At 37.6% G+C, this 20,166-nt stretch overlaps 1 protein-coding gene across 1 annotated transcript in view; it reads right to left on the minus strand.

Moving 5' to 3' along the window:
* Positions 1-835: 835 nt before the first annotated feature.
* The window catches only part of MOXD1 (monooxygenase DBH like 1), a 93,461-nt gene continuing 74,130 nt past the window's right edge, over positions 836-20,166 (minus strand). Inside the window, exons 10-12 of the mRNA XM_081530545.1 lie at positions 14,659-14,801; positions 2,579-2,747; positions 836-2,094 (exon numbers count right to left, since the gene is read on the minus strand). Of these exons, the coding sequence (XP_081386671.1) occupies positions 1,927-2,094; positions 2,579-2,747; positions 14,659-14,801 (480 nt within the window). The 3' untranslated portion in view covers positions 836-1,926. The remainder of the gene's footprint in view (positions 2,095-2,578; positions 2,748-14,658; positions 14,802-20,166) is intronic.

Below are 20,166 nucleotides of genomic sequence, written 5' to 3' on the forward strand. Positions count from 1 at the left end.
TATATATATATATATTCATGAGTATTCCTACAAGAGGAATGCCTGCTTTATTCTTAGCAACAACTGGAAAAATAGATTTCCCCTGGCTCCAAAAATTTGAGTTTCCAAAAGCTATGTATCCTTTTCTAGCCAGTATGTTCAGCTTCCTTACCAAGAACAATGAAAACAAATATAATATTACACAATTTCCAAAGGAAATCATTTTTCTTTGACATCTCAGATTCAGATTCTGAACTAAAAATAAACATGAAATTTCAAATACGGAGTGTTTGGGATGGTCATATTTTATAAATATTTGGATGGAAAATCGTAGACTCTGATATAGCACTTATGAAATAAAAAGAATTAAACTTAACAGTAAAATACTCCTCATAAGCATTACAAACATTCCATTAAGTGGACAAATTCAAAGAATCAAGAAGGAAAAACTCCAAAAGACAATATTTATTTAGAAAACAATATAGTCTGTGTTGGGACTTCGCAGGTGGCTCAGTGGTAAAGATCTCACCTCCAATGCAGGAGACATGGGTTTGATCCCTGCATAGGGAAGATCCCCTGGAGGAGGAAATAGCAACCCACTACAGTATTCTTGCCTGAAAAATGCAATGGACAAAGAAGCCTGACAGGCTAAGTCCATAGGGTGCAAAGAGTCACACATACTGAACAACTAAACACACACGCATGCATAGTTGGTGTTTAGGACATTGTTCGCTGAGGAGAAAGGGCTTAAAAATGAAATGGAAAAATACAACATTCTTAATTGATGTGACTGGCAAATATGGCAGTATTGAACCGCTTGCTTCTCTCAAGTAGTATACAAGATATCACACAAAAATTTAATTTCATTTAGTTTATTAATATGATCCAAACAAACTTAGCTTAAGAAATGAGCAAAAGACACAAGACAAGATTTGGCTGATCTATACCAAAAGAACAAAAAAGGTGGCAGGACTGGTGATAATTTTATTTTGGAAAGTTAGTTTACTAACTAATATAAAAATAAATCTACAATAGCAACTGTGACTCAAATTGAGCCAGTATGCAACACGTGTGATACCCAACATGGTCAGAGAGGACCTCACACCCTCCTCAGCTGGTTCACACTCTCTGGCCTTTGTCCTGGACCTTCACAAAAGACCCCTCACAGCACTGAGTTTGCAGCCAGCTACATTTTCTCCTCAGCCTACAACCAGTTATGTACCATTGCTATGTTTTCTACAGCCTCTTTGTTTTTGGATTGTGACAGAGCTCAAGGAAAAAACTCACCTGGCCAGCGCGGAGCAAGGAAGGGGGAAAAAAAGATGGGTTCAGGGTAGTTTGGGACTCAGACTCAGGTAAATGAGGAGACTAGAACGGGCACCATCAGAAAGTGTTGAGGTCAGGGGCCCACAGGTAATTCACAGAAAAGGACAGAATCGGATATTACAAGAAAGTAGGAAGAACCACTGTTCTACTGGGGAAATCACACCAAAGAGCAGTAAAGAGGGAGAACCCTGGAATGGAGACTACTTCCATTTACACCTTTAAGATAAAAACATTTAGAAAGAGGAATGTAGAAACCAAATCAATAATTTGAAAAAGTAAAATAGCAACAACAAGTATTTCAACAAAATGAAATACAGGAGATAAAGAAGTCTTTTACTTCCACTTGACTTTGTCCAATTTTTTTAAGAGGTTAGGTAAGGTCAATTTTGCTTTACTGAACGATTCATACATTGTATCAGATGTTTCTGAGGAAAAGATGAGAACCTGATGGACATCTCTCAGGGAGCCTGGGAAGGAAGCGGGGACAGGAGGAAGGGAACCTGTGAAAGGAAGTCTCCAAGGTCTTCACCCTCATCCTTCACACCCCATAAATGTCCTTAATCTGCACGTGAGATGTCAGGCTCAGATCACGGAAAACCGTGGTCACCGAGCACGACAGAATCACGGGCACAAGCTCCTGGCGCTGAGTGCGCTGCCCAGGACCACGAAGCTCAGGAGCAGCTCGAGACAGACATTTCCACGCAGGGAAGTGGAAGAAGCTCGGCACACCAAGGGCTCTGCTTGATACGGTCTTTCTATATCTGGAGGTAATGCTGTCATGCCTTGAATCTGAAAAGGAAAGAGCAGAAACAATGCCACTGAGTGTGTGATTGAAGAGGAGGGCTGCGGCCACGCTTGCGCAGCCCCTGCGCTTCTGCAGGGGTTAAAAGGGTGGAGGGGGGAACAGATGCTGAAGTTGTCCAAGGTCGGGCAGTCAGAACCCTAGGGATTCCCAGCAAGGCGGAGAAGGGGTCAGACACACCTTTGGGAAAGAAGAGACATAAAACATGCTCTGTTGGGTTTCTTTTGGAAGCTTTCATCCCACCTTATTCCTTTTTCATCCCAACTTTGGTTTCAGAATAAACTTCCTTCTTTGAAGGAAGCGGAATCAGGAGTTTTGGGGCATCTATGTAATCATTGAAAAATTCTCAGACTTATTCAAAAGACAACTGGATTTATGGATATCTGTCTGTTCCTTTCATTTTATCTGTTGTGGATTCAGGTAAGACACGGTATCTGTTTTCCCTGAAGATTAAAACAAAGTGGGGCTTACCGACCACTCTGCGTTGTCTGTCTTGGAACATCTCACGTTGACCGGCAGGCTAAGGACAAGCTTATTGAAGGCAAGACCTTCCTTTTTAGTCCATTTAAACTTGTTCATTGCGTCCATGAAAGAAAGGTTTTTATACTGCTTAGGGCTTTTGATAATGAAAGGCCAGGTCCTGAATATAAGATAAATAACCAGAAAGAGTCATATTCAGAACAAAAGCATTTTGTGTTTCCATTATTTTCAATACCGTAAGTCCCCTACATATGAGCTTTTAAGTTGTGAACTTTTAAAGATGCAAATGTACCCCTGTATGCCAGCTGTGTACTGTACTCCTGTACTTTTGAAGGTATGGTACTGTAAGATTAAAAATGCTTTCGTTACTTTCTATGTTTGTTTTTTATCTACATATTATTTGTGTGAAAAGTATTATAAACCTATTACAGTACGGTACTATATAGACGATTATGTTAGCTGGGTACCTAGGGCTAACTTTACTGGACTTAACAAATTGGACTTATGAACACTCTCTCGGTAGAAAATGCATTTGGATGTAGGGGACTTACCGTATTCTAAAACAGACTTCATACTAGTTCATTTTTACACACATAGATAACCTAATTGAAAGTACTAGTGAACTCTTAAGCAGTTACTAGAAGAAATACATATAAAATAAGAAGTCTTTTTAAAAAAGAAAATTCCTCAGTTTAGTAGCAGTTGAGTGTTACTTTTAGACAAGAAAGCTTCCCCAGAGTCCCACAATTCCTCACATAATTGTTTTGGCTTTGGCTAACAATATAACTGATATGCATTCAGTTCTGAAGACTACAATGCTAATGGTGTAATGAAGAAATGTGCAGAATATCAAAAGATACTGAACAACAATGGAAATTTCAATTCCACACTGTTGAAAAGCCTGACCACTGCTGGTTGTCCTGTTTTTGCTTGTCTAAGTGGCAACATTTAAAAAAAAAAATTGAACCAATATTTTTAAAATTTCACTGAGAAAAAAATAAAGATGCTACACTCTGCTTCTACTTGCTGCTGAAGAAAAATATATGTTAAATGTCCAAGAAATAAAAGTTTTATATTATCGATTCTCGAAAAAAGGAAATGTGTTTAAGTGTAGTTCAAAAATTTGCATGGTCTGTTCCATGGACCATCCAGGAGATTATCATGGGTAACTGGTAGGTGTTTGGCTCCCTTGATATCCCAAGAGGAAGTTCCAGTGATTTTCAATAATTAGCAACGAATTAACCTCCAGCTGAGGAATCTACATTTTTAATATTTTATCTTTGTAATTTCTTCATTTAATTATGTCATATCAGCTCTCTCTCTTATACACATATCCTAATCAGGCACGTTTAATATTATCTTTTAAATTAAATTAAACATTCTTTATTAATCTTTTAGAGTTATGAAGATAAATTTTTTATGTTTAAAATGAAAACATTTCCTCTGTACTTTAATAAGTAAGATAATGAATAATACAATAGGTCATATACGAGGGTCTTTATATTCTTTATTCCTAACCTTTTTTCTTTAATTAAAGTCAATATATCTTTGTTAAGTTTTAAATGCACTGTTTTGCACAGAGACCTTAAAGTACTATAAAGAATGAGCAAGCGCCATCACACCTCAGCAAACAGATCTAGGAATGACCTGAAATCTATAACATTGTAAATTAAATACTCTGTGGAGACTTACAGAGGTGCAATCCAGAATTAGTACAAAATAAAATTTGTACATGTAAAAACTTGTATAAAGTAAAAATTTAACTTGAAAGCGGCCCATTATATTTACATACCATGTCATTTAAAATACACTAAAAGCTAGGTGCTAGTGGTAAAGAACTTGTCTGTCAATGCAGGAGATGCGAGTTCCATCCCTGGATTGGGAAGATCCCCTGAAGAAGGAAATGACAACCCACTCCAGTATTCTTGCCTGGGAAATTCCATGGACAGAGGAGCCTCGTGGGCTACAGTTCATGGGGTCACAAAGAGTCAGACACAACTGAAGCAACTACAGCCTCCCCAAAGTAGTTAAGTTTCATTAAATATAAAGTAACTTTAAATCAAATTTTAAAAAAATTTACTTTTTTAGGAGATGAGGTATTTGTCTTGAAAAAAGGAAAAATATACTTTATAACCAGGAAAATGCTGGGAGTGCGGTGGGGAGATCACCAGCTTGTAATCTCCTACACCACCACAAGGGGGCACTGGAATCTCTGCTAACTCCCTAAGTTTTCGGCAGTTTGCTAGTAAGAGTGAACGCGTGTGTGCTAAGTCACTTCAGTCGTGTCTGTCTCTTTGCGGCTCCATGGACTGTAGCCCACCAGGCTCCTTTGTCCATGGGATTCTCCAGGCAAGAATACTGAAGTGGGTTGCCATACCCTAATCCAGGGGATCTTCCGGACCCAGAGATCCAACCCACGTCTCTAATGTCTCCTGCATTGGCTGGTGGGTTCTTTACCACTAATGTATTGTATATTACATGTATGAAATCTTAAAAAGTTTTACCGCTAGAAAATATTAGCATCCGTTTGAGATTTCACAGTATAAAGTTACAGAAGAGGTGTAAACACATTTGTTTATTTATTGTAAGTATGTAGAAAAGGATTTTTAAAAGGGCAAGCCCAATGAACCCTATGTTGGAGCCAGCAGGACGGGCTGGGTGGGGAGGAGAGTGTCACGACCTCCAAAACCTGGCATCTTGTCCCATTTGTATTGTCTCCTTTCCCTTCCTACTAAATTGGCTCAGGCTCCTACTTTATAACGTCACACCAATAAACTCCCTAACACCTTCCAGCTTGTTCTACACCACACTTGCTGATTACCACTGCAGAGAAGAGAAGGAAAAGACAGAATGAGGAGTAATCCTGAAAAATTAAATATTTATCCTAAGTATTTTTCCTTAAAAGACTACAAACTAAACCAGAAACAGATAATGTTCAAGTTCTGCTCTCACTGGGACTGGGATTTAGCTATTAGAAATTTAGGAATGTTCTAGAAAGTAAAACCATTACATTTCTGCACATCTGGGCAGTGTCTAAATAACTACCCAGATCCACATATAGATTGAAGGGTATTATTTATATATCATTTCAGTTAAAGGATTTAATATTGATGAATAATTTTCCAATATAAGCTTAATTTAATTGGCTAGTCAATTTAAAAATGTACAGAAATGAAATAAACTTAGACTATCCAAAATAACTTTGGAGAAAGAAAAAATGGAAAAGTTTGGGGATTTACCCACTCATTTCAAGATTTACTATAAAACTATAATAATAATTGTGTGGTTTTGTAGTAAAGCTAAATGTGCACCACATGAACATAACTCAGAGTTCAGAAATTGTCAATATATGGTGAAATGATTTGCAAGAAACATTTCCGAGTAATTATATAGGAAAAAAGTAGCTTTTTTCATCAAACAGTTCTTGTACAACTTGATGTCTGTGTGAAATACAATGAATCTCAGCAAATTCAACAAACAGAAAATCATTCAAAATGGATCTTCAACCTAACATTAAAACTATAAAGCTTTTAGGAAAAAAAAAAAGAAACTCTTCACAGCCTTAGGCAGGCAACTATTTCTTACATAGTAATCAAAAGCACAAAGCAAACCAAAAATAATAAAATGGACTTCAGATAAATATAGTTAAAAAATTAAAATCAAGCCATAGACCAAAAAAAATCATTTGCAAACATACACCTGACAAAGAATTTATATCTAAAGTATAAAAACTCTTTAAAATTATAAAGAACTCTTACAACTCAATAATAAAAAAATAACTCAGTTAAATGGACAAGAATTTGAACAATTAAAAAGGAACATGTATAAATGACTAATCAGCATGTGAAAAGAGGCTCAATATCATTTGTCACAGGGGAAATGGAAAATAAAACTACAGTAAGATACCACTGCATACACATTAAAATAGATGAAATTCAAAATACAAAAAATACAAAGAACACTTTTTTTTTAAGAAGACTGTTAAGCAGTAGGAAATCTTATAGATTACCACTGAGAATGTAGAAAGGTACGTTATTTGGGAGGACATTTGAGAATCTCATGCAGTAAACATAGACTTAGTGTACAATCCAAGGATTCCACCACTAGGTATTAAAGCAGAAATTGAAAATGTATGTCCATACAAAGATGAATACAATAATGTTTATATCAGCTTGCTTCATAATTCCCACAAACTGGAAAACATCCAAATGACTTTCAACTGGTGAACAGATAAATGAAATTTCAGGTATACACACACTGGGGAATACTACTCAGCAATAAAAAGGAATGGATTGATGATACACATACATACACACAAATATATACATACATATATATGTATAGGTGAATTTCAGTATAGATGAAACTCAAAAACATTCTGAGGTAAAGCAGCCAGGCACAAAAACGTATATACCATATGATCCTATTTTCATAAAATCCAGAGAAGATCAAACTAATAGTGACATAAAGCAGATTCACGCCTTCCTGGGGCTTCCTGTGGAGGTGGGTGTCTCCAGAGGTGTGAGAGGAGTCTCAGTGGTGATGAAAACGCCCTAGAGCTGCTCTGTGATGTGGTTAAACAGGGGAACATATCTGAGAGAACTTTTTAACAGCATGCTTAGCACGCATGCGTGTTCAGTTGCTCAGTTGTGTCCGACACTTTTGCGATTCTAGGAACTGTATCCCACCAGGCTCCTCCGTCCATGGGATTTCCCAGGCAAGCATACTGGAGTGGGTTGCCATTTCCTCCTCCAGAGGATCTTTCTGACCCAGGGATCAAACCCACGTCTCTGCAACTCCGAAAGGTGAGTTCTTTACCACTGAGCCACCTGGGAAGCCCATACTTAACGAAGGGGCATTTAACTGGATGTAAGTTCCACCTCAAGCAATATGACTTAAATAAATAAATAACAAACAAGAAATAAAAACGTATCAACAAACAGACAAAAAAGATACAACCTATACTTTACCAATCAAACTGTTAAAGAAGGAAGCCAGGAAATCTGACTTATGAGGCACAACTCCTAACCCTCTCCACGCTCTCTGAGTAAACGAAGGTTGGGAAGGATCAAGCACAGTTGAACCTCCCTGACAGAAGCAGAGGTGTGTGAGCTGTAACAGATTTGGCAGACTGATATAATAAGGCCTGGGACATTCCTCTACTGAAAGGCAGTCAGCTCCAACCAGTTAGAAAACATCTTCTAATAGATTTTTAATAAAATCTGAGGAAGGAATAACCCCCGTATTGTGATATAGAGAAGAGAGTCACACCTCTGCACACACAGCCCTTTACCCTCAAAATATAGAAAAGAAAGTACATAAAATATGAACAAGTGGACAAGTGAAAGTCGCTCAGTCATGTCTGACTCTTTCCGATCCCATAGTCTATACAGTCCATGGAATTCTCCAGGCCAGAATACTGGAGTGGGTGGCCTTTTCCTTCTCCAGGGGATCTTCCCAATCCTGGGATCGAATCCAAGTCTCCCACATTGCAGGTGGATTCTTTACCAGCTGAGCCACAAGGGAAGCCCACATAAAATATATCACCCCTCCAAAAAAAAGAAATATATATATATATATATATATATATATATATATGTATCACCCAAACCTCAAACTGTGGTGTGGAGAGAAAGCAAACTACTCTCAGATTTGCTTAGAAAGTAGTCAAAACTCACCTATATTTTACCAAAGAGAAGTTTTAAACAGAACTGGCTCAGCAAAAAGAAGGAATGGCCAAACAACCATGAAACTTAGGGTGAAAGGAAATACCACATTTCAACTATTTCAATATCCAGTGAAGACAAAAAAAAGAGAGAGGGAGAGACAAAAAAATCTATTCTAGAAGATGATATAAACCAATTATACTGGAGAGAATTTCCACAAGTGTTTCATGCTGCTGCTGCTGCTGCTAAGTTGCTTCAGTTGTGCTATGTTTATTTAATAAGAACATGAATGCAATTAAACAAGGGCTTAAATACAGGATGATAAAACAACAGAAGGAGATGAAAAAGGAGATATACCAAAGGAAATAAATTTTAGAGAAAACAAATTTAGCACCAAGTAGGTTTTTAAAAAAAAAAGAAAAAAAGCAAGAGGCAGAAGAGCACTTCTGAAAAATTATAGGGAAACGCTTGAGAAAAATCCCAAATAGATTAGAAAAAGTTTGTAGACATAAGAAAATTTCCTTGTAATGAAAAAAATAAGTGAATATATATATATTTCCAGAAGATATGTAAATATTTATATATGTAATTATGTAAAGCATTTTGTATTTCCAGAAATTTTGATTCATATACTCAACACTGAAATATGCTCAATTGAACTTACAAATTCTACAGGTAGAGGAAGAATGAGACCATTTATCCAAAGACATCTCCGAAGGCTGGGGGTGCAGGGTGGTGGTGGGGGATATGACTCCCAATTACTATACCCAACCAAATGCTGCACAAATATAAATGCAGAAATTTTCAAACATAAAGGACATAAAGCATGTGAAAGCCCTTCTTGATTAAATAACTGAGGACAAAATCCTGAAGAATCAAATTAAAGAACCTAGAAATGCAGAAATCATATGAAGTAGGGATTATCATGGAATCTATAAAAGCTGCAATAAATATTGTGGAAATTATGTTTCAGAATTAAAGGTGAAAATTAAAAATCTTGAGAATACAAAAATTCTAATATAAATAATAAATATTTGGAGGTACAAAAAGGGAGGTTGGGAGAAAATGTGAAAGTTCTCATTTTTATGATCTAAAACTGAAATACAGTGTTTAAAAAAATGTTAATATCTTTTATGATCTATTTTTTCAGCATCTGAGAGCTCCTTTATATAATATTATTTCTTGTCATTAAAAACAACAGCAATGTTTATTTATTCAACAATTATTCAATTTTAATTTAGTCTTCTGATTAATTTAAACAAAATTAAATTTTAATATTTTTGTTTAAAGCAATACACAAATTATAATCTTTCTAACTCTGATCTGGGCTTCCCTGGTGGTTCAGCTGGTAAAGAATCCACCTGCAATGCAAGAGATGTGGGTTCGATCCCTGGGTAGGGAAGATCCCCTGGAGAAGGGAACAGCTACCCATTCCAGTATTCTGGCCTGGAAAATTCCATGGACTGTATAGTCCATGGGGTTGCAAAGAGTTGGACATGACTGAGAGACTTTCACAATCCTGATCTATTCATCTTTGCATCAATACCTATACAGAAAGATGTCTCCAGTGACATTCAATTAATGTCAGGGTTATTTATTTCTAACAGAATTTGGAGTGATAGCTTGTGTCCTCTTTTTTAAAACCTTTTTCTGCATTACCTAAATGCTCTATAATAAGACTATGTGATTTTAACGCCTTATCAACATAAACTGATTTTTTTTTTTCCTGCAGAGAATAGAAAAAACACCTCTCCTGATTTTTTTTTAAAGAAAGAGAACAAATGAAGCAGGAACTTTCCATCACATAAACCTCACTGGAACCACATGGAGAGTGTTGATGTATCCTCCAGCAGGGAATACAAATTTATCTAAACTCATTATCTATTCTGTTATCTGATCTTTGGGAGGTTTTGTTTTTCCTTAAGCCTTGCCAGATCTGTAGAAGGCAGAGGAAAACTGCACCCTGCACCCTCCACAACAGACAAATTTTGAGACAGGATGTACGTGTCTCTCTTTTTCTACCAATGTATCCTCTAATCCTAGAATTGCTACAGAATCTTTAAAATAAAATGGAGCACCTAAATAGTCCTTACATTAAAAGCAAAAATAGAAGATTCTAGGTCATATGTTATTCCTGTTTAATACTGTATCCTAAAACCAATATTTTTACAAGCAAAACAAAAAAAAGCACTCAAAACCCTTTCTCTCTATCTTTTTCCCAGTACCTTGTTGGTTTGGTCTTTAATAATATTTATGTCAGTGTGATGATGAACTAAACTTAAAAGTCTGATTTAAAGTCCAAACATGTACTTATAACAGAGGTTCTTTTTCATTCATATTTTTGTAGAATAAATAAATTTAAACATGTAGTTAAATGTTTTATGTGGGCAATGACATCTCAAACTAGTCGTGTTCTGTGAAGCAATTCTCCCTGTCTAAGTGACGAAAATCCCAACTTCAGTATTTCCTGGAGGAGATCAATCTAGTGGGCGCTGACAAAGCTTGTTGGGACACAGGAGATAAGCATTTTCAGAGGCTTCATACAAGTTGAGCAGAAAAGAAAATAACTGGATCATAGCATGCAATTTGTTCATCTTGTAAATACATAGCTTTGAATGTTCATCTAACATTCTCTCCAACATTCTCTTGATTAGGAAGTTTCTAGTCAATACATTAAAAATATTCTAAAGGGAAAAAAACAAGGCTGTTGAAGTCTTGCTGTGCTGTGCTCAGTCATGTCCAACTCTTTGCGACCCCATGGACTGCAGCCCGCCAGGCTCCTCTGTCCACCGGATTCTCCAGGCAAGAATACTGAAATGGGTTGCCACGCCCTCCTCCAGGGGATTTTCCCAACCCAGGGATCGAACTCAGGTCTCCCACATTGCAGCTGGACTCCTTAACAGTCGGAGCCATCAGGGAAGCCCACTTAAGTCTTAGTAAGAAGCAATATGGGCTTCCCTGGTGGCTCAGATGGTAAAGAATGCCTGCAATGCAGGAGACCTGGGTTCAATCCCTGGGTCCCGAAGATTTCTTGGAGAAGTAAATGGCTACCCACTCCAGTATTATTGCTTGGAAAATCCAATGGACAAATGAGCTTGGTGGCCTACGGTCCATAGGGTACCAAAAAGTCGGACGTGACTGAAGTGATTAAACATCCATGCCAGAAACATACAATCTCAATATTTTAAAGACAAGACTACATCCTAGTGCTTCTAGAGTGACATTTTATGTGCCGTTGTGATTTTTATTGACATTTTATTTGTTCGCAATGTAGTTATTGTGAACAAAATAGCACATATATAGCAACGACAATACAAATCCCACCTCCCCCATTGATTATGTAATCTATGAAGCTGAACAGATTTTTAATCTTTAGTTTCCATTTCCTTCTCTGAACTGGGACTGCAAATACTGCTCTACCTAATAAAACTGTGTGAAAATAAATTAAGTGAAATTACGTATGTGAAAATACTTCAGAAGCTACAACCAAATTTATACCAGCATTTTGTTATTTGTATTTTAGCAGATACAGACTTCTGATATGGTCGTCATTGGGTTGACTGAATAGGAATTCAGTAGAACGTATCTATGAATAGTGGGTTTAATTTAAAAAGAAGAGTGTTTGTAGTTTCTAATTTATAATTCTTATAAAATTTTGGAACAAAAAGTAGGCCATAATTATATTCTCAGTCAGATCTATGTTTTTACCACATCCTCATCAAGTGTTTATTTAACCTTTACTTAAATACACCCCCTCAAAAATCTACGTGTCACTTTTGCCTAATTACATCAGTCCTTTTGTAATTGACTGATTAATTTTGAAAAATCCTAATCATTAGAAAGTTCTTCCTTGTATAAAAATAAAATTTACACTTCAAACTTTCCACCAGCCATGCTAATTTGCTTTGTGGTACTGCTAAGAATGGATAAAATCCTTTTTTTCTATATCAAACTTAATATTAATAATAATAATAATTCTTAATTTCTTTTTCAAACATGTTTCCCTGCACCATTTGGACATCATTATTTTTCCTTTACTCTTCTCTTTTCCTCACCATCTCCCAGAGAGGCAGTATATCAACAAGACCAGTGAGGGCTACCTTCAAAAGGTAATCTGATTGGAACCATTTCTCACCAGTTTTATTGGCACCATCCTGGTCTAAGGCACCCTTACCTTTCAACTGGGCAATCACAAATCTCCTGGTTGATTATACTATTTCTAATCTTGCCCTCCTAGAGTCTTTTCTCAACATAGTGGCTAAATTAACATTTTGAATACCTATATCCTATAATAGGACTCTTGAGAGTCCCTTGGACTGAAAGGAGATCAAACCAGTCAATCCGAAAGGAAATCAGTCCTGAATATTCATCAGAAGGACTGATGCTGAAGCTGAAACTCCAATACTTTGGCCACTTGATGTAAAGAACTGACTCATTGGAAAAGACCTTGATGCTGGAAAAGATTGAAGGCAGGAGGAGAAGGGGATGACAGAGGATGAGATGGTTGGATGGTATCACTGACTCGATGGACATGAGTTTGAGCAAGCTCTGGGTGTTGGTGATGAACAGGGAAGCCTGGCATGCTGCAGTGTATGGGTTAGCAAAGAGTTGGACATGACTGAGCAACTGAACTGATCCTATAAGAGGGCTTCCTAGGTGGTACAATGGTAAAGAATCTGCCTGCCAATGCAGGAGACAAAAGAGATTTAGGTTCAGTCCCTGGGTTGGGGAGATTCCGTGGAGTAAGAAATGGCAACCCACTCCAGTACTCTTGTCTGGAAAATTCCATGGATAGAAAAGCCTGGTGGGCTACAGTCCATGAGGTTGCAAAGAGTTGGACATTACCAAACAACTAGCACACATGCACCATATCCTATACTAGCTTCTCTTTGCATTTAAACCCCAAAGTCCTTATGTTGCCTATAAAGTCCTACACTGTCTGGTCTCACTTGCTCTTATACCTCCCACTTACTGCCCACCATATCTCCCTCTGCTTCAGCCAAACTCACCTTCTTGCTGTTCTTTGAACATGCTGGCCTCATACTCACCACCTGTTACACTGGCTTTTCTCTCTGCAGAGTATACTTGCAGATCTTTCCATGACTGGCTCCTCAACACTTAGGTCTCTGTTCAAACATCACCTTCTGATACAAACTGAATATTTGAGTCCCCGCCCTGCCCCACAGATTCACATGTTGAAATCCTAACACCCAAGGTGATGTTATTAGGAGGTGGGGCTTTTGGAAGAGTCTGTCCTCATAAATGGGATTAGTGTCCTTATAGAAGCAGCCTGAGAAAGCTCCCCTGAGCTTTCTGCCACGGGAGATCACTGTGAGAAGACGGCTGTCTGGGTCCTCAGCAGGCACTGAATCTACCAGAACCTTGATCTTGGACTTCTCAACCTCCAGAACAGTGAAAGATAAACTTCTATTGTTTGTAAGCTACCCTGTCTGTGGTAGTTAAAGCAGAAGGGACTAAGACAGCTCTCCAGATAAGCTCTCACCACCCAGTTGGGAACAACAACACAGTTCCTTCATTGTCTCAATTATTTTCATAACATCTTTTAATATCTGAAATTTTATATGTATATTTTCTTATTACTTCTTACCCTCTCTAATATGCAATCTCAAGGGAGCAAGAATAATATTTATCTTGTTTATTATTTTGCCATAAGTCATTCCTATCATACACAACCGTGCAGAAAGAATTAACCTGAGCCTGACATCTAGGAACACCTGCTAGGAAGGCTGACCTTTGCTGGCATCAGGGAACTTAAATAGCAAACAGTTTTCTCTGCTAACATAAAACTTTCTCTAAATGATAAGCATAATTTACCATAGCTAGACTGTCTGTACAAATGATGCTGCTTATGTTGAATACTTGCTTTCCTCCTGGGAGTCTGGAATTTTGGTATTTGCCAAGCAGAGGGCATCTATGTGACCAGCCCCCAATAAAAACTCTGAGCTCTGAGTCTCTAATGAGCTTCTCCAGTTGACAATACTTCCTATGTGTTGTCATAATTTGCTGCTGGTGGAATTAAGCACGTTCTGTGAGGCTCCACTGGGAGTGTCTTGAAAGCTTGCCTTGGAAACTTGTATCTGGTTTCCTGTGGATTTTGCCTCATGTACTTTTTCTTTTGGTTCATGTTTTATAGTCTTTCACTGTAATATATGTTAGCCATGAATATAATTACATGCTAAATCCTTCAGGTCTTCCCAGAAAACTCGTGAACCTAAGAGTAGTCTTAAAGACCTTGGACACAGCAAACAAGATGGTCACCTGGACGCTTCAGCTGAAAATAATCAAATAGAACAGCACATAAAGGAATCCCATAACATGGTGATGAATCTAAAATGAAAATAAAGCCCACCCTTACCCCTATCATGAAATCCATTCACTACTTACGTGACTGGCCTGTAGATCTCCTTAACACCAATGAATTGAAGCTGCTCCATGATGTCTGGGATGCTTGCACATCGAGTAAGATTAACTCTTGGGTAATAAAGAAGGTAGGAGAGACACATTTCATTCCTGGTGCTTAATCCGCCCTGAAAATGGGGACATTTCATTTAGAAAAGTATATGTTCCACCAACTCTGATACTTGTAGCACACAAACCACAAATGTTACAGTTTCTTCCAATATTGACATGTAACCCATCTTAAAGCTGAAAAATAATCACCTAAAGGACAATTTGGTTTCAAAAAGATAGTAGCACTTTTAAAATTAATAAAGTTATTTCCAACTCTTTAAAGGTTATCTTTCTTAAATAACCTAATAATCTCCTCAAAGTTCTGCTTATATGATATAAACTTCTCACTATAGTGAATGTTTCAGAGGATGTTTAGCAACATGATACCAATCAGCTGGAATCTTTTCCTGATTGCATTGAATTTTCTATAATCTTGTTGTCATAAATATCAGCATCTGCATACCACAGGGGAAACAGATTACACACTTTGAAACTAAATATAAATAGTGGACTAATTAAAAAAAGATCAAAGATCCTCCAAAGAACAGAATCTGGAGTTGCTACTATATATTATCTACAATGTCCAATTTTCAACCAGAAGTTATTAAACATGAAAAGAAACAGGAAACTATGACCTGTATTCAGAAGTAGAAATTTATTGTGAAGGATATAGATGCTGGATTTAGCAGAGACTTAAAAACAGATATACACATGTTTAAAGAGCTAAAGAAAGATGCTGAAATAATTAAAGATAAATATGCTAAAAATGAGTGAACAAATAAGGAATAACATCAGAGAAAGCAAAACACAAAAAAAGAATCAAATAGAAATTCTAGATTTGAAAGATAATGTAACTAAATTTAAAGTTCACAGGATGACTCAACAGCAACTTGAAATGGCAGAGGAAGGAAGCAATGAACTTGAAGATTGATCACCAGGAATCTCCCAACTCAAAGAACAGAGAGAGAAAGACTAAAGTAAGTAAAAAACAACCCAAGAGAGCTATAAGACAATATTAAATACTCCATGCATGCAACCAAAATGGGCTTCCCTGATAGCTCAGGTGGTAAAGAATCCACCTGCAATGCAGGAGACCTGGGTTTGATTCCTGGGATGGGAAGATATGTTGGAGAAGGGATAGGCTATCCATTCCAGTATTCTTGGGCTTCCCTTGTGGCTCAGCTGGTAAAGAATCTGCCTGCAATGTGGGAGACCTGGGTTCAATCCTTGGGTTGGGAAGATCCCCTGGAGAAGGGAAAGGCTACCCACTCCAGTATTCTGGCCTGGAGAACTCCATGGACTGTATGGTCCATGGGGTCACAAAGAGTCGGACATGACTGAGTGACTTTCACTTTCACTTCATGCAACTGAAGGCCCAGAATGAGAAGGAAGAGGAAAAAAGAGTAGAAAAAACTATTTGAAAAAAATGGTGGAAATCCTCCCAAATTTAGTGAAAAACCTTAACTTACAGATCCAAGAAGCTCAACAAATGCCAAAGACAATTATGAAGCAAGTCATACCTAGACACCTTATAATTATATTGCTGAAAGCCAAGGACAAAAAGAAAATCTTGGAAGCGGCAAAGCAAAATGATATATTGCATACAGGGAACAATAATACAATGAACAACTGACATTTTATCATAAATGATGAAAGTAACAAAAAGATATTGGAATTACATAGTCAGTGCTCCAGAAAAAAGAAATTATTCAAGAATTCTGTATCCAGCAAATCCTCTATCCTTCAAAAGTGAAGATGAATAACATAGTAGTAGTGTTCATAAAAAATAAAAAAAGTAAAGTGAAGTCACTGAATTGTGTTCAGCTCTTTGCGACCCCATGGACTATAGTCTACCACGCTCCTCCGTCCATGGTATTTTCCAGGCAAGGGTACTGGAATGGGTTGCCATTTCCTTCTCCATCTAGCGTTTATTGTTATACATTAACCTAGATCAAATCCCTTATGAGTATACAGTGGAAGTGACAAATAGATTTAAGGGACTAGACCTGATAGACAGAGTGCCTGACGAACTATGGACAGAGGTTCGTGACATTGTACAGGAGACAGGGATCAAGAAAATCCCCATGGAAAAGAAATGCAAGAAAGCAAAATGGCTGTCTGAGGAGGCCTTACAGATAGCTGGGAAGAGAAGAGAAGCAAAAAGCAAAGGAGAAAAGGAAAGATATTCCCATCTCAATGCAGAGTTCCAAAGAATAGCAAGGAGAGATAAGAAAGCCTTCCTCAGCGATCAGTGCAAAGAAATAGAGGAAAACAACAGATTGGGAAGGACTAGAGATCTCTTCAAGAAAATTAGAGATACCAAGGGAACATTTCATGCAAAGATGGGCTTGATAAAGACAGAAATGGTATGGACCTAACAGAAGAAGAAGATATTAAGAAGAGATGGCAAGAATACACAGAACTGTACAAAAAAGATCTTCATGACCCAGATAATCACGATGGTGTGATCACTCACCTAGAGCCAGACATCCTGGAATGTGAAGTCAAGTGGGCCTTGGAAAGCATCACTACGAACAAAGCTAGTGGAGGTGATGGAATTCCAGTTGAGCTATTTCAAATCCTCAAAGGTGATGCTGTGAAAGTGCTGCACTCGATATGCCAGCAAATTTGGAAAACTCAGCAGTGGCCACAGGACTGGAAAAGGTCAGTGTTCATTCCAATCCCAAAGAAAGGCAATGCCAAAGAATGCTCAAACTACCACACAATTGCACTCATCTCACATGCTAGTAAAGTAATGCTCAAAATTCTCCAAGCCAGGCTTCAGCAATACGTGAACCGTGAACTTCCAGATGTTCAAGCTGGTTTTAGAAAAGGCAGAGGAACCAGAGATCAAATTGCCAATATCCGCTGGATCATCGAAAAAGCAAGAGAGTTCCAGAAAAACATCTATTTCTGCTTTACTGACTATGCCAAAGCCTTTAACTGTGTGGATCACAATAAACTGTGGAAAATTCTGAAAGAGATGGGAATACCAGACCATCTGACCTGTCTCTTGAGAAACCTGTATGCAGGTCAGGAAGCAACAGTTAGAACTGGACATGGAACAACAGACTGGTTCCAAATAGGAAAAGGAGTACGTCAAGGCTGTATATTGTCACCCTGCTTATTTAACTTATATGCAGAGTACATCATGAGAAACGCTGGGCTGGAAGAAACACAAGCTGGAATCAAGATTGCCGGGAGAAATATCAATAACCTCAGATATGCGGATGACACCACCCTTATGGCAGAGAGTGAAGAAGAACTGAAGAGCCTCTTGATGAAGGTGAAGGAGAAGAGTGAAAAAGTTGGCTTAAAGCTCAACGTTCGGAAAACTAAGATCATGGCATCTGGTCCCATCACTCCATGGGAAATAGATGGGGAAACAGTGGAAACAGTGTCAGACTTTATTTTTTTGGGCTCCAGAATCATTGCTGATGGTGACTGCAGCCATGAAATTAAGAGACGCTTACTCCTTGGAAGGAAGGTTATGGCCAACCTAGATAGCATATTTAAAAGCAGAGACATTACTTTGCCAACAAAAGTCCGTCTAGTCAAGGCTATGGTTTTTCCAGTGGTCATGTATGGATGTGAGAGTTGGATGGTGAAGAAAGCTGAGCGCCACAGAATTGATGCTTTTGAGCTGTGGTGTTGGAGAAGACTCTTGAGAGTCCCTTGGGCTGCAAGGAGATCCAATCAATCCATCCTAAAAGAGATCAATCCTGGGTGTTCATTGGAAGGTCTGATGTTGAAGCTGAAACTCCAATACTTTGGCCACCTCATGCGAAGGGTTGACTCATTGGAAAAGACCCTGATGCTGGGTAGGATTGGGGGCGGGAGGAGAAGGCGAGGACAGAGGATGAGATTGTTGGATGGCATCACCGACTCGATGAACATGGGTTTGGGTAGACTCCGGGAGTTGGTGATGGACAGAGAGGCCTGGCGTGCTGCAGTTCATGGGGTCGCAAAGAGTCGGACACGACTGAGCGACTGAACTGTACTGAATGTAGTGTAGTGGCTAATATGCAATGATTTTACAAATTGCAAAACATCATGCCTTGCACTTGATGAAGGGCTGGGTAAAAGGAGAAGCTGATCTACAAATGAGGCTGCAACTGACATCTCAGTAAATATATTTAATCTACCCTTGAGCTTGGATGGTTACTCAGAGTTAAGCCAAATTGTAGGAAGGGAATCAAGCTTATGTATTATCGCATCAACCAGTCATTGGTTGCTCGCTGCCCCACTGAAGAGAGTATGACTTTAAGTGAATCATTCCCTGACACCAACAGCAACGTCCAGTGAAGGACACACTTTGCTCTTTTTCTACTGTATGTTTGTCTTATGCTTGTCTTATGGATTTATAGAATTTATTTTAAATGTTGGATACTAATGCTTTATGTGTTGCAAATTTTTTTTCAGTTTAAAACTTCTCTTCTCACCTAATAGTGTTTTTTAAGTGACCAAAAGTGTTAAAGTAGACAAACTCATCAATCTTCTAATTTAGTTTGTACTTTTCATATTTTAAGAAGTTCCTACCTACTCCAAAGTCATAAAGTTTTATATATATATATATAAAATATACATTTACTTATATATATATTTATTCCTCCTAATGGTTTTAAAATTTTTATTCTTCACATTTTAATATTTAATTTACCTGGAAATTATATCTTTGTGTGAATTGTGGGAGATAAAGATGTAATTTTACTTTTGCCATCTGGCAATTGTACCAGCAATTCTTTAGTGAAAAGTCCATCCTCTCTCACTTACCTGAATGCCAATTTCTATCCTAAACCAAGTTTGCATACAAGGGGTTTGTAGGTCTGTTTCCAGAATCTCTATTCCATTCCACTGTTCTAACTCTGGACTCAAACCACACTATTAATCACCATAGCTTGAAAGTAAGTTTTCATACCTAGTAATTTGTTTCTCATCTTATGCTTTTAGTAGTGTCTTGCCAATTCTTAACCCTTTGCTCTTTTATGTAGATTTTATAATTAACTTGCTCCATGTAAAAAAAGCTGCAAAATTTTTTAGAAAAATTTTTTTAAAATAGGAGAAAACCTTTGGCTAAGGGAAGATTTCTTGGTTAGACACCAAAACCCCAAATAATAAAAATCCTTATAAATTAGATCAAATTTATAAACTAATTTATAAAGAAGGATTATCTTGTATTTTTTTTCTCTGAGCCTTCTATCCATGAACACAGTCTCTCAATCTCTTAGGTGATCTTTAACGTCTTAAAAACTAACAATTTTCTTCACAGAGATCAAACACATCTAATGTTATTTTATTTCTATAGAATTTATAGTCTTAAATTACATTTTCTTGAGATAGTTTACTGCATACTAAAATATAACTAACTTTAGGTATACCAATTTGGGGGAGGTTTTTGATGTGGAAAATGACAATATCTGTGAATAATGTGTTTCATTTCTT

This window comes from Giraffa tippelskirchi, chromosome 9 (assembly GCF_054371585.1).
Source record: "Giraffa tippelskirchi isolate mGirTip1 chromosome 9, T2T-mGirTip1v1.2.pri, whole genome shotgun sequence".
Taxonomy (NCBI): Eukaryota; Metazoa; Chordata; class Mammalia; order Artiodactyla; family Giraffidae; genus Giraffa; species Giraffa tippelskirchi.